The sequence below is a fragment of the Trichomycterus rosablanca genome, chromosome 26 (genome assembly GCF_030014385.1).
Source record: "Trichomycterus rosablanca isolate fTriRos1 chromosome 26, fTriRos1.hap1, whole genome shotgun sequence".
NCBI lineage: Eukaryota > Metazoa > Chordata > Actinopteri > Siluriformes > Trichomycteridae > Trichomycterus > Trichomycterus rosablanca.
Genome location: NC_086013.1, coordinates 11,617,259 through 11,631,139, shown reverse-complemented (window position 1 = coordinate 11,631,139; position 13,881 = coordinate 11,617,259). Strand labels below are relative to the sequence as shown.

At 42.8% G+C, this 13,881-nt stretch overlaps 1 protein-coding gene across 1 annotated transcript in view; it reads right to left on the bottom strand.

The window, feature by feature from the left end:
• The window catches only part of LOC134303376 (E3 ubiquitin-protein ligase RNF43), a 111,111-nt gene extending 98,731 nt beyond the window's left edge, over window positions 1-12,380 (bottom strand). The window contains exon 1 of the mRNA XM_062988767.1: window positions 12,165-12,380. Within this exon, the coding sequence (XP_062844837.1) occupies window positions 12,165-12,380 (216 nt within the window). The remainder of the gene's footprint in view (window positions 1-12,164) is intronic.
• Between the last annotated feature and the right edge of the window lie 1,501 nt (window positions 12,381-13,881).

The following is a 13,881-nucleotide window of genomic DNA, read 5'->3' as shown; positions in this document are numbered from 1 at the left end:
AAAACATCTTTGGAATGCTTTCTTGACCAACATCAATGCCCAGCCATACAAGTACTCTTGACTGACTGGGCACAAATTCCCGAAGAGTAGTGGCTGTTGTTATAGCTGAAAACATCACACAGAGGTCATTTTATTTATTTAATTAATATGATTTGTTTTTGAAATGGGTGTCCAACAAGCTCAGTCAACGGTCAGTTGTACAAATACTTTTGGCCATATATTATAGGATATATAAAACAACATTTCTTCTAGTATGTCAATATAATATCTGGCAACTTAAAATAATAATAATTTTCGAACCCTGTTATACCGGCATACAATGGCTTGAAAATGAAAAGACAAGCTGATGGACGGGAAAGTAAATGTATTGGTACACAGCTGCCTTGCATCAACTAGCCTACTAGCTATATGAATACCGTCTACACCCTTTACTCTTTCAGACACTAGTGTATTTATTTAAAACAACCAAATGTATTCACAAATGTGTTCCTTCCTTAATAGACTTTTATTTAATCTTTAGTCCTAAGGGTTGGTTTCCAGTTTTATAGCTGACCATTTTACAGCAACTTTTCAACTCCATCGGCCCAAACAGAGAACAACTACTTGGCAACCCAGGACAAAATTTTCCATACAGAGCTTTAGATATAGTAAGTTTAATGCTAAGCACTGAATGCATATTGTGGTTGTATTAGGTCACTTTATGTTGAGCGTTTCATACCATTGTAGGTCTATTTTAGAAATAGTATGGAAATAGTACATTGCAAATGGGGGAAATTCTAAGACCTGACAACAATTAACAGGCAACCCTGAATCAAAACTCGCTCCCAGTATTGGAAACTGGAACGTTGGAATGTTACAGTCCGTTTTCCTTAAAATACTGTATTTTTGAAAACAGCTAAGTCATACCCATCGGTGTCACTGAGTTCAGTGAGCAGTTAGCAGAGCGCTGATCTCTTTGATGAGCGTAAATGCTTTTTAAACCCGCACGTTGCCCATGCAGCGTCCTATGATTATTCCATTGTTGCACTTCCTCGCTTCAGGCAGGAACATGTTTTCTGTAATGCCTGCAAGCATTTATGTGTTAATTGCGATGATTTAAATCATAAAAAATCATACTCCCATCTGCATGAGCACTCCGAATCCTATGAACACCCACGTATGAGACGAGGCCTTAAATAATTGGCTCGGTACCTTCACACATAATTAAAAACTAGACATTTATTATGTGCTTTTAATCTTCTGAATAAAACTAGCGTGAATGTGTAACGCTGGCGGGCTAAAACAGGAGATTTAATTTCGTGTACTTGCTTTATTTTTGGGTGTGTCATTTAAAAATATATCATTTGAAAGACTCGCTTCAACCTTATGCAACACATTAACTTGCCTATTTACTTATTTAGTTTATCAGTTTAAGATTGGCTGTTTTTAATCACTTCAAATGGAGAAATAGCCCAGCTCTTTGTAAGGTCTATCAGTATAGTATGTGAAAGGGTGTTCACAGAAGAACAAAAAAAAATGAAGTCAAAGGAGCATTCAAAGCAAGTCAGGGATCTAGTCAGATTTCAAGGATACTCAAAAAACAACTAGTTCATTCCAGCCCATTAGTAATAAAAGAAGAAAATATTAAACTACAACCACACTTCATAGATCAGGCCACCACTTAACTGCATCAGTTGTTAAAATGACAACTCTGATTGCAAAGTAACCAACTGTTACTTTGACTCAAGGCCGTAGCTATGATTTGAACATTGTTTGAGGGAGGGGGTGCAAATCTATATGGGGGTCCCTGCAATTCTGAAACTTTCCTGCCATATCAAAAACTGATGGGAACACTGATCCCAATATTATGCAAAGCTAGGAGTTGAATACGGTTATTTATCATTTTTACCTCAGTATATTGAGTGGAACATTTTGAGCATATCTGAATATTGGAGGGGACGTGTCCTCCCCAATATATATTGTGATTAAGCCCAGTGTTTATGGCTCAACCACTTCCAAGCTGGTATAGGTAATACATAGACGAACTGAAGGGTCTGGATTGATGGGGAAATTATTGGTGCTAAAACCTGCTCCTCTTAGCCAGAAAGTTTAAACTGAGTTGAGATTGTCTCTTAGATAATGACACAAAGCATACCGCTGAACACTGGATTGGTTTAATTGGTTTTATCCCAACCCAAGTAGTGAGAGCTCATTATAACACCACTCCCCAATTAACCAAACAGAAATTTATAAAGAAATGGGACACAAATGCTTCAGAACATTGGGTAAAATAAGGACCATGTGTCCGGAAAGACTGATAATAGTGATAGTTGAAGTTCTAATCAACAGGACTGCCTGTTAAATGTCAATTTGTATCTTGCAAAAGTGGAGAACATATTTAAAGTAAATAACGGTTTACCATATAGTCTGAGTAAACATATGCTAACCAAATGAGGGGATAGTCAACAAAATATGAACCTTAGGATTTGCAGTTCTCAGATAGGATTAAATACAGAGATAAGCTCTGTCCATAAAACATAACTGGGACACTATAATCAACCAACCAACCAACCAACCAACCAACCAATAGGAAGGCTATGTAGTATAGGAATCCCAGCTCTGCCATGCAGCCACTGTTGAGCCCTTGAGCAAGGTCTTTTACCCTCTCGGTTCCAAGGACGCTGTTCAGTTCTCAGTTCTTAGAAATGCAGAAGGAACTGCATCAAACGGTAAGCCTAATTCCACATTTAAGGTGTAGACACGATCTTGCTAATGTTATGAACAACTCCTCCAGCTTTGAACAGTAGTCTTCAAACCACAATTTATACCCCAGATGTCAGAAATCACAGCTTGATCCACACTTAAACATAAATAGTACACCAGGTACAATCCACACATTAACTTAATTGCTTAAAATGACTACTTAAAAGGCATTGTAAATACTAGTAAGTACTTTGTAGGTAGACTTTTTATCATCATCATTAGTGGCAGCTCCTGCAAAGTGCAACAAAGCCAAATGCTCAAATCACATCAGAACTAGGTTTAAGGGTATGGCATTAAAAAAAACACAAGTGACTGAAGGCGCTTGTGCCTCTTGTGCTTTTAGTCACTTGTTTATTAATCTGAGTTATTTTAAATGAACTCACACCCAAGAGTAGAGACAGGATTAAAGTATAATAACTGGTTATTAACACTGAATTAGAAATTGCTTATCTAAAGACCAAGTGGAATGTTTTTAGCTCTGTACAAAATAATAATAATAAACTAAATTAATAAATAAACACAGGAAAACATATATGCTCTGTCCATAAATGGGAACTGGGTCACTGTGATCAACCAATCAATCAATATGAATTTTGGCTCTACCATGCAGCCATTGTTGGGGCCTTGAGGTAGGTCCTTTACCCTCTCTGCTCCAGGGGTGGCGTACAATAGCTGCCCCTGCGCTCTGATCCCAGCTTCCAAAAAAGCAAAGAAAAGCGAATAAATAATTTAATTGGACTGTACATGTGTATACACCGATCAGGCATAACATTATGACCACCTCACTGTCCATTTTATCAGCTCCACTTACCATATGAAAGCACTTTGAAGTTCTACAATTACTGACTGTAGTCTATCTGTTTCTCTACGTACTGTTTTAACCTGCTTTCACCCTGTTCTTCAATGGTCAGGACCCCCACAGGACCACCACAGAGTAGATACTATTGGGGTGGTGGATCATTCTCAGCACTGCAGTGACACTGACATGGTGGTGGTGTGTTAGTGTGTGTTTGTGCTGGTATGAGTGGATCAGACACAGCAATGCTGATTGAGTTTTTAAACACCTCACTGTCACTGCTGAACTGAGAATAGTCCACCAACCAAATATATCCAGCCAACAGCGCCCCGTGGGCAGCGTCCTGTGACCACTGATGAAGGTCTAGAAGATGACCAACTCGAACAGCAGCAATAGATGAGCGATCGTCTCTGACTTTATATCTACAAGGTGAACCCATTAGGTAGGAGTGTCTAATAGAGTGGACAGTAAGTGGACACGGTATTTAAAAACTCCAGCAGCACGGCTGTGTCTGATCCACTCATACCAGCACAACACACACTAACACACCACCATATGTCAGTGTCACTGCAGTGCTGAGAATTACCCACCACCTAAGTAATACCCTCTGTGGTGGTCCTGTGGGGGTCCTGACCATTGAAACTACTAAGTGCTTCTATATGGTAAATGGAGCTGATAAAATGGACAGCGAATGTAGAAACAAGGAGGTGGTTTTAATATTATGGCTGATCAGTGTACATATGATTAAAGGTTCAATCAGGCCTAGATTATTTTTATCCTTATCCTAAAAAAGCAAGATTTAAAAACTTTTCCCATAAATTCTGGTTTTTTAAACACCCTTTCTTGTTATGACAGCTATAGGCACAAAGCTGGATGTCACCGTGTGTAAATCTGAAGCATATACGTGCATTGGAATTCTAAAACAAGGACAAATTGGCTGAATACCGCCCCCCCTCCCCCCACTGTAAATATCCTGTGTGTATATCACTGAGGGACCGGGTTGATAGAAGCTTTCTGAAAGGCTGTTTTCCTGAAACTCCAAGCACAACGTGTTGTGTAACATCACTGACTTACACAAACACGCCAGGCATCTTTTCCTCTCTCTAATGACTAAACAAGAGACTACCTTAAAAGCTTTGCCATGTTTCCCGTGTACCCCGCAACACACATACACAGAATTTCTGGTTTCCTTCGCTCAGACCCAAATAGCTTTCGCATGCTCACCCCCCTGATGCCTAGGGTCCCTCGGCGTGTGTTACCGTACCCGAGCGGAGAGCGCTGGACGGAAGCGGAACGCTGAACATCAGCTGGGTTTTCCAGCTGGGTTTTCCAGAGTGGACGAAATATTGGAAACAACTAACAATACATTCAGATCAAGCAGAAGAAAGCTGGAATACTTCTTGGAAGGCTGATATTTTGCGGTGGGATGAAGGACCATAATTCAAAAAAGTAGAATGAATCCTTCACTTCCTTGAGGGATTAACAGATCTACATTAAAGCCTGAATTCCAGAACTTTAGCAATATTAAAATCTGCCAATTGTTGAATGTTGGACATCCTGAAGGTCATCCTAGAGTTTTATCAAACAAATGTTATACAATTTAAGCAGTATGCAAGGGGGCATTACCATCCTTTAATATAGAAACATACATGGATCAGCCATAACATTAAAACCACCTCCTTGTTTGTATACTCACTGTCCATTTTATCAGCTCCGCTTACCACATAGAAGCACTTTGAAGTTCTACAATTACTGACTTTTTAACCTGCTTTCACCCTGTTCTTCATGGCTCAGGACCCCCACAGGACCACCACAGAGCAGGAATTATATAGGTAGTGGATGATTCTCAGCACTGCAGTGACACTGACATGGTGGTGGTGTGTTAGTGTGTGTTGTGCTGGTATGAGTGAATCAGACACAGCAGTGCTGCTGGAGTTTTAAAAAAAATACCGTATCCACTCACTGTCCACTCTATTAGACACTCCTACCTAGTTGGTCCACCTTGCAGATGTAAAGTCTGAGATGATCACTCATCTATTGCTGCTGATTGAATTGGTCATCTTCTAGACCTACATCAGTGGTCACAGGTTGCAGCGCACGGGGTGCTGTTGGTTGGATGTTTTTAGTTAGGGGACTATTCTCAGTACCGCAGTGACAGTGAGGTGTTTAAAAACTCCATCAGCACTGCTGTATACCAGCACAACACACACTAACACACCACCACCATGTCAGTGTCACTGCAATGCTGAGAACCATCCACCACCTAAATAATACCTGCTCTGTGGTGGTCCTGGGAGAGTCCTGACCATTGAAGAACAGAATGAAAGGGGACTAACAATGCATGCAGAGAAACAGGTGGACTACAGTCAGTAATTGTAGAACTACACAGTGTAGTTCTAGTGAAACCTGGATTGAGGATTGCTCCTAAACCATAAGGCCTTCCAAAATCCAAAAATGATGGCTTGTAAAAGACCAGAAAGAAAATCATGAACCCAAAAAACCCATCAGGCCTCGCAACAAGGAGGGGCCAAGCAGCTTTTATGCCTGTTATCAGTTTCCAAGGGGGAAAAATACAGCAGGAAGTTCATCTAAAACAAGGGAGGGGAGCTCTATCGGAAGTGTCGAGTAAACATAGTTCTCCTTTTAATCATCTACACTCACGGTTTTCAATTTAGGACACTTTCATCTTGCTTTCGCCCTGACGCGTCCACCACCCCGACCTCCCCCGAATTAAGAGATAGCGATGCAAACTCCAGAGTCAGAAAAATAAAGATAGTCTTTGGAGAATTATAAGTAGATGATCAAACTCTTACTTTGATCCAAATAGGGTAGTGAAGACGCCCAGAAAATATTTAACCACCTCTCACCGAGTAAATATACACAGATCAGCCATAACATTAAAACCACCTCCGTGTTTCTACACTCACTGTCCATTTTATCAGCTCCACTTACAATATAGGAACACTTTGTAGTTCTACAATTACTGACTATAGTCCATCTGTTTCTCTACATACTTTGCTAGCCTCCTTTCATGCTGTTCAATGGTCAGGACCTCCACAGGACCACCACAGAGCAGGTATTATTTGGGTGGTGGATCATTCTCAGCACTGCAGTGACACTGACATGGTGGTGATGTGTTAGTGTGTGTTGTGTTGGTTTGAGTGGATCAGACATTTGGAGTTTTTAAACACCTCACTGTCACTGCTGAACTGAGAATAGTCCACCAACCAAAAATATCCAGCCAACAGCGCCCCGTGGGCAGCGTCCTGTGACCACTGATGAAGGTTTAGAAGATGACCAACTCAAACTGCAGCAATAGATGAGTGATCGTCTCTGACTTTACATCTACAAGGTGGACCAACTAGGTAGGAGTGTCTAATAGAGTGGATAGTGAGTGGACACGGCATTTAAAAACTCCAGCAGCGCTGCTGTGTCTGATTCACTCATACCAGCACAACACACACTAACACACCACCACCATGTCATTGTCACTGCAGTGCTGAGAATGATCCACCACCTAAATAATACCTGCTCTGTGGTGGTCCTGTGGGGCTCCTGACCGTTGAAGAACAGGGTGAAAGCAGGTTAAAACAGTATGCAGAGAAACAGATGGACTACTAGGACTTGAAAAGATCATCCTTTGGTGTTTATTACCATAGTACCAACACCATGTCCGAATAACACGACATACAAGGTTTGTGATTTTGTTGTGGCTCATAATGTGTTTCACAGCAAATACGATGATGTATCATTGCCACCCACTTGACTGTTTTACACCATGGATTGAAGGATTTTTTGAAAAACGCCTTCAGTGTGACAGGTATTCCATTCATAAATAAATCTGTTTGTAATGGACAGGCCCTAATTATACCCAATGCATTTGTAAGACTATTACACAGGACAGCGTGACCTCTCGTTCCTACAAAAATAGAAAAAAAAGACAATCAAAAAGAAACTTGGTGCAGCACATGAGCGTTTTCAACGAGCTTGGCTCCTTTTAATTGGCCCGAGAGCCCATAGTGGGATTAACTTCAAAAGGTGCGGTGGCCAAAACCTCGAACTTGCCCCCTCATCCCCTCCCGCACTCAGGGAACAGCTGCCTTTCCCCTGGAGTTCAAAGCTGTAACAGAATGCACCCGAGATGGCTCTGCTTTGCTGTAGTGGGACGGATGTGGAGCCTGCCAAGGCATCTGGCCTTTTCAAAGGTACGGGCGCGGGACCAAAGAGCCCGAGATACTGATATGGGACGAAGAGAGGGGGCATGGCGAGAGCCATAATCCCTCGGCAAAGCACTTGGCAGAGCCGTCGCTATCTCGAAAATGACCTTAACGTGGTGCACGAAAGGAAGGAATGACCGGGGCATGAAGTATGGCGTTTGCCACATGAAGGAGTTATTGTTGACAACATCGCTCGGGCTCGCAATGGAACGTGTACATTTATATAGAGGAGGTCAAGCTTTGATAGGACTATTGGACTGTGATTGTACTATAGAAGTCTAAATTTCACAGATTTTTAAATAGTGCAGGGGGAATAAGTGTTTTGCCAATGCTATTTTTTTAAAAAGTCTCAGCAAGTATGAGCTCTAGCTTAATACAGTCTAGTTTATCAGTTTTATTTTTTTATTATTGCCATAATAGCTTATTCAGAGTACTGCTACATGAAATTAGGGACTGTGGTAGCCTAGTGGATAGAGCTCTAGGCTTATAATCAAAAGATCTACAGTATATCAAATCCTATATTTGCCGTGCAGCCAATGTTGGACCCTTGAGCAAAGCTCCTAACCCTCTTGGCTCCAGGGTCGTCATACGATGGCTGACCCTGTGCTCTGACCCCAGCTTCCAAAGAAGTATATATATATATATGACAAATATATAGTACATATATTCTTCTTCTTCTTCAAACTGTGAACTCAAGGGTTCTCAGGAAAGTACTAGAGGGAAGTAAAAATGTAAGCAGGATAATTAAGCAGGATTAGATGCCATGCCATGAGCTGGGCTGGTGGGCATTTAGTAATACACAGAAAACATTACAAAGCTGGTAAGCAAAACGCCAACCAATTTTGCGATTTTAATAATGGTTATGATGATAATACATGTATTTATTTATTCACTGTCAGTACCTTCTGGATGCTACCCATGTTTGAAGTCTATAGAGTCTGGAGTCTAGAAAGGCAGAAATCCACCCTGCCATCCCAACAACTAGGATAATTTTGCACAGAAACCCATAAAACATGGGGTAAAAACATGCCCATAATTAAACACAACCATCCAACCATTCCAGCATACTACATCTGAAAAATTATTAGACAAACACAGACCGTCCTTACTGTCTTTATTAACCCCTGTGGTTTGGCGGTTTGGCTCCACTATGGCAGCACACAGTAACTCAACAACACAATGTGCTTTCTCTATACACAATTACAATGTACCCAGGGCGAGGCCGCATTGTCATGAATGGAATTATTTGCAGTTTTCAACAGACAAAATCTGTAGGGGTCATGTTCCGCACACAAAATGCACACCCATGCCGTGACATGCCGACCGGACCACACAGTACGAGCGTATAAATCAAAGGATTGGGCTATAACAAACAGACCATTCCAACACGCAGCACGAGCGCTCACCGAAGGACAAGATATTCAAAATAGTGGCGTCTGCGACGAGTGGAATCCGTGCTCCCGGTCAACACGGGTTTAATGTATCAGAGCTTTTCTGTCTGTTTATGTTTGTCAGGGTTCAATTCCAAGTGACGTACATGACAGCCAACTTACTGTCTGGAGACGGTTTGAATTTCAAGATTTGTATCGGGAAGTGTTTTATTTTCTGCCTGAGGTGCAGCTGCATATTGAGCATTTCAACTTTTACACAAATTTTACACTAGTTTTCCTGCTTCATTTAGACCATTTAAATCCATTTATTACTGTATATGAAAACAGAAAACGTAAAATAGCCATAAACATGCCTTTGATATATAATTTTGATAATAAAATGGAGAAGAAGCAAGCAGTGCTAATCATTTTTATACATTTTTAGATTATAGGGTTATTTCCAAATGTCCATATAAAATCTGAGCCAGAAAATTTGCCAAACGTTTGCTGAGCTCAAACCTTTAAAATAAAATTAACTGAAATTAATGATGGCTGTTATTTCAAAACAATTCTGCATCCAACACTGTGTATAACTAAAATTATAGTAAGTTTTTAAATTCTGCTGTGGGTGTCAGGGTGGCTCACAGCAAGAAGATCCTGGGTTCAATTCCCAGGTGGAGCACTCAGGGTCCTTTCTGTGCTGCTAAATTTGTGATGGACTGGCCCTGTGATGGACTGGCGACCTGTTTGGGGTGTTTCCTACCTTTTGCCCAGTAAACCGGACCCAGTGCAACCCTGAATGGGATAAAGTGGTGGTAAAACGGACAGTGAATGAATGAATGAAATTCCACCGTCTCTGAACATTCATTATAGTAAATAATACTGGACTATTGATCTGAAGGTTAGGGGGTTTAATCCCTACCACTGCCAAACCGGCACTGTTAGGGCATTGACCCTCTGGTGATTGGACTGAATTCTGAGATTCTGAGACTGGCCGAGCACTCCAGCACTTTTCGTTAACATAATCTAGATATTTGCTTATGATAGATTCCAGTCCCTTCTGTCCTAATACACAATCATTTCCACTAAGTAACCCTGACACGTTTTTTCAATACCAAACACCCTCGACTATGAATGCTACCTTGTTAAAAAATAGGCCTTGAATGACAATTTCAAATATCATGTAGACCAATGGATTGTCTGGCGTACAGAACTGCCCACCCCTGCCTAATAAAAGTTTCCCACTACCAAGTGTCTAATCCTTTTTGAGGACTGAGAGAAACCGGGTCCCTGAAAGATGATCAAAAGCCCAGAATAGCACCTTAAGCCTGATTGTGATGGATTCATGCTTAAAAAGATCAAAGCCGGACTAAGACGTGTAATTACTGGTGGTTATGAAAACTGGCTGTCATCTTCTGCCACGAATGAGCGTGTAGAAATCAGAGTAGCCCGAGGACAGTGAGGAGAACACGCCTTAAAAAATTGGAGCAAATAAAGAAAGAAAAACAAACTAAAAGTGATTTGCTGGGTCTTTTCTTTTAAGATGTGGGGATGTCTGAAATAAACCAAAAGTCTGAACAGTGCACCTTGCTAGCACCTGCTTTTTATTAAAAAATTAATTAAATAAAGCATAGCAAAAGCCTTGGCCATGAATTGAACATGGGGGGGAAGGTCCTAAATTCTAAAATACTGTATTACTAGCCTATAAACAACTAATGGGATTATTGTTGGATCCTAACATTCCGCAAAGCTAGTGAGTGTAATATGCTTATTTATAATTTTTTTACATCAGTATATGGGGTTGGGGGTTAAGCATATCTGAATATTGGGGGGCCTCGAAGCATGGATGACATGTGCTTCCCATTGACATTGTCATGTTACGAGGGTACAAACACCATGTGGATAAATGGAAATTCCACTTTTCCCAATCTTCTTGGATCTGGATTTGTCTCTCCCTTCCTCCCAGCCTTAATCCCCTGGAGGAAAGCAATACAAAGCCGGAGCGCACTGTGCGCCCCTGCAGCTTAGACCTGTCCCGACAGGCCGGCGCACCATAAAGAGTTTCTTGAACAGTACAAGACACTTTGTATGTTGAGAAAGAACTTGGTGGTCCTTGCAAAGATGCTCACTTACACACAAGCCAGTATTTCTATATATTGTTTTTTGGTCAGCGGGCAGGTAAAAGCCTTGTAATTTCTTCTCAACCAACAGATTCTGTTTCGCTACTCAGAAAACCACAACCAGAGCATGTGTTTTTACTACTTAAAGAGTACCGCTACACCTGGCAAGAGCAGAACAAGCCAAATCACAGCTTAAGAGTCGTAATCTTCACACATTACTACTGCTAGTTCCTAAATTTGATCAAGGTAACTTAGCTTGACAGAGCTGTCCTGCACATAGCTTTCAAAAACAAGAACATCTGGCCAGACGCAGTCGCAGCAAACAGGCCCGAGAGTTTCGGAAAAACCTCTAAACCTGGAAGAGGCGAGTGGGAGCTGGCACAAATTCACACAGTCGTCTCGCCAGAGTTCCACCGGCACATCTATCTTGTCAACAAGACAGCCGGAAGATCTCTGAAGAGGGGAAAAAAAACCAAAAAGGATCCTGTTGCAATGCGGACATGTGTCATTGGCAATTTGGCGTGAAGAATTCAGCACCTAGTGCTTAACGAGAAAATTGACAGTTGTGATTAAAAGCACTTGCATGAGTTTGAAAGGTGTGTGTGTGTGTGTGTATGGGGGGGTTACTGCGGTTTATGATGCGGCAACTTTTTCGTGAGGTTCTGCCAGCACAAAACACAATTAAGAGGGCAATCTTGTCCAAACAAGATCACATCAAGTGCTGTTTTGGCATAACATGTCTGGCAGGCCAACGCCTGTGACTGCCTTTACTAGATGTTCTCTCTAGAATAGCTCTGCAGTCTAATAAAAACCTTAGCATCAAAACTGTCTCACGGAGGTCAAGAGTTCAAAATTCAAAACAAACGATGCGACTTAAAAACTGGACAATCGCGGCCATCCCTTCTTGACCATGACCTACCTGCATGAGTTTTCCCTCGGCGTATCCGCTGCTGCTTCCGGCGAACACACCCTCCAGGGTGATGGGCTTGCCCGTGGGCTCCTGCTTGAGCAGCGTGACCTTGATGAGGGCGCGGGTCACCGCCAGCTCCAGGCCCGCGTGGCCCAGCGCCACCTGCAGGGCGGCCGTGAACAGCCACGGCCAGAGCCCGGCCAGGCGCCGTGCGGCGAGCCTCATTGACCCGGATGAAGGTTCGGGCCCCAGGGGCGCATAATGCAATGTTTAGAACCGCCGGCGCACCGAGACAATTTCCAGGGTCCTTCTAGGTAAGCACTAGGAGTCACCACTTGTGTTACGAAGAGTATTCCTGGTGGGAATTCCTTAGGAATTTGAAGTAGCGCAAGGGCTAGAGAAGTGTACTGTGTCGAACCGGAGGTATGTGCTCAGAAAAGGCAACTCCGTAGGTAGTAGTAGGTCCCGCAAGAGCTCGGGAAAGGCGATCATTGTGTGTGGGACATGCAGACGTGCTCGCATGCATAGATAGGTAGGTAGTCACCAATTATATTGGTGTTGGCTAGCCTGTATCAGTTACAGAATAGGACAGGACAGGATGAATGAGGACAACATGAAGAGTATGGGGAGTTGTAACTCAGCGGTTAAGGTACTGGACTAGTAAGTAGAAGGTCGCTGGTTCAAACCCCACCACTTGCCAGGCTGCCACTGTTGGGCCCTTGAGCAAGACCCTTAACCCTCAATTGCTTAGACTGGATACTGTACTCCAACTATAAGCAGGACAGGCTGAATGAGGACAACATGAATGCTCTGAACTAGACCAGAAGACCACACCAAGAAAGTGTGCATCAATCCAAGCCTTCTGATTCAAAATTGATCCAATCCAAACTGATCAAGGGTTATTAAGGCACAAGTTTTCCAGGTTTTAGGCAGATCGAACGTCCCAATGGTACACTCCGATCTCGGTGGTGTTGCATTTCGGATGCATATGCAGCCTATTCCTTCAATTCAACAGGTGGTCTGTGCACAACCGATATCCGATTGCGACAAATCTCCAAAGCTGCGTCATTCAAACGGGCACAGGAGGTGAAAGTGATCTTGTGTTTCATTGGGTGGTTTATATTTAAAAAAATAGTCCCAAATAAATAGTCCCGCTCGGATTTGAACACGTGCCGGTCCGATCTGCAGAGCCAATACGCGGCTGATGGATTGAAGATTAGTCCGCGGTGGAAAAAAATCAATAGCGGTTCTTGATCACGTGTAATTTCTGCAAGCGGATCCGATCAGTCGATCCTTCTCACGGTCGTCTGACGATCATAAAAAATCCCGTCCAAATCCGCCGAACGAACGCATTACAAAAGTTCCAGATCCGAAATCCTGGTCCGAGTCGCGAAACACGGAGGAAAGTCTTGATCGGTGATCAGGCGAATAGAAAAAGTGCGTGTACGCTGCGTGCTGGCTTCCTTTAGAGCAGTGTGAGCAGAGATCGACTCGAGCTCCCCGGGGATCGCATGGATCGAGTCTTACCTGCCGCTCACCGAGCGTGTGTGCGTGTGTGTGAGGGTGGAGCAGAGGCGCGCCGCCGCCATGCTGAAGCGCGCTCATCGACGCGCGGCGCCCTTTAGCGGACGCAGCGAAAACACACGGCGCGCTTTTTTTTTATTCCGTTCGCTGCCTTTGTCCTGGTCGGGGTCGCGGCGAATCTGGAGCCTCCGTGCAAGGCGGG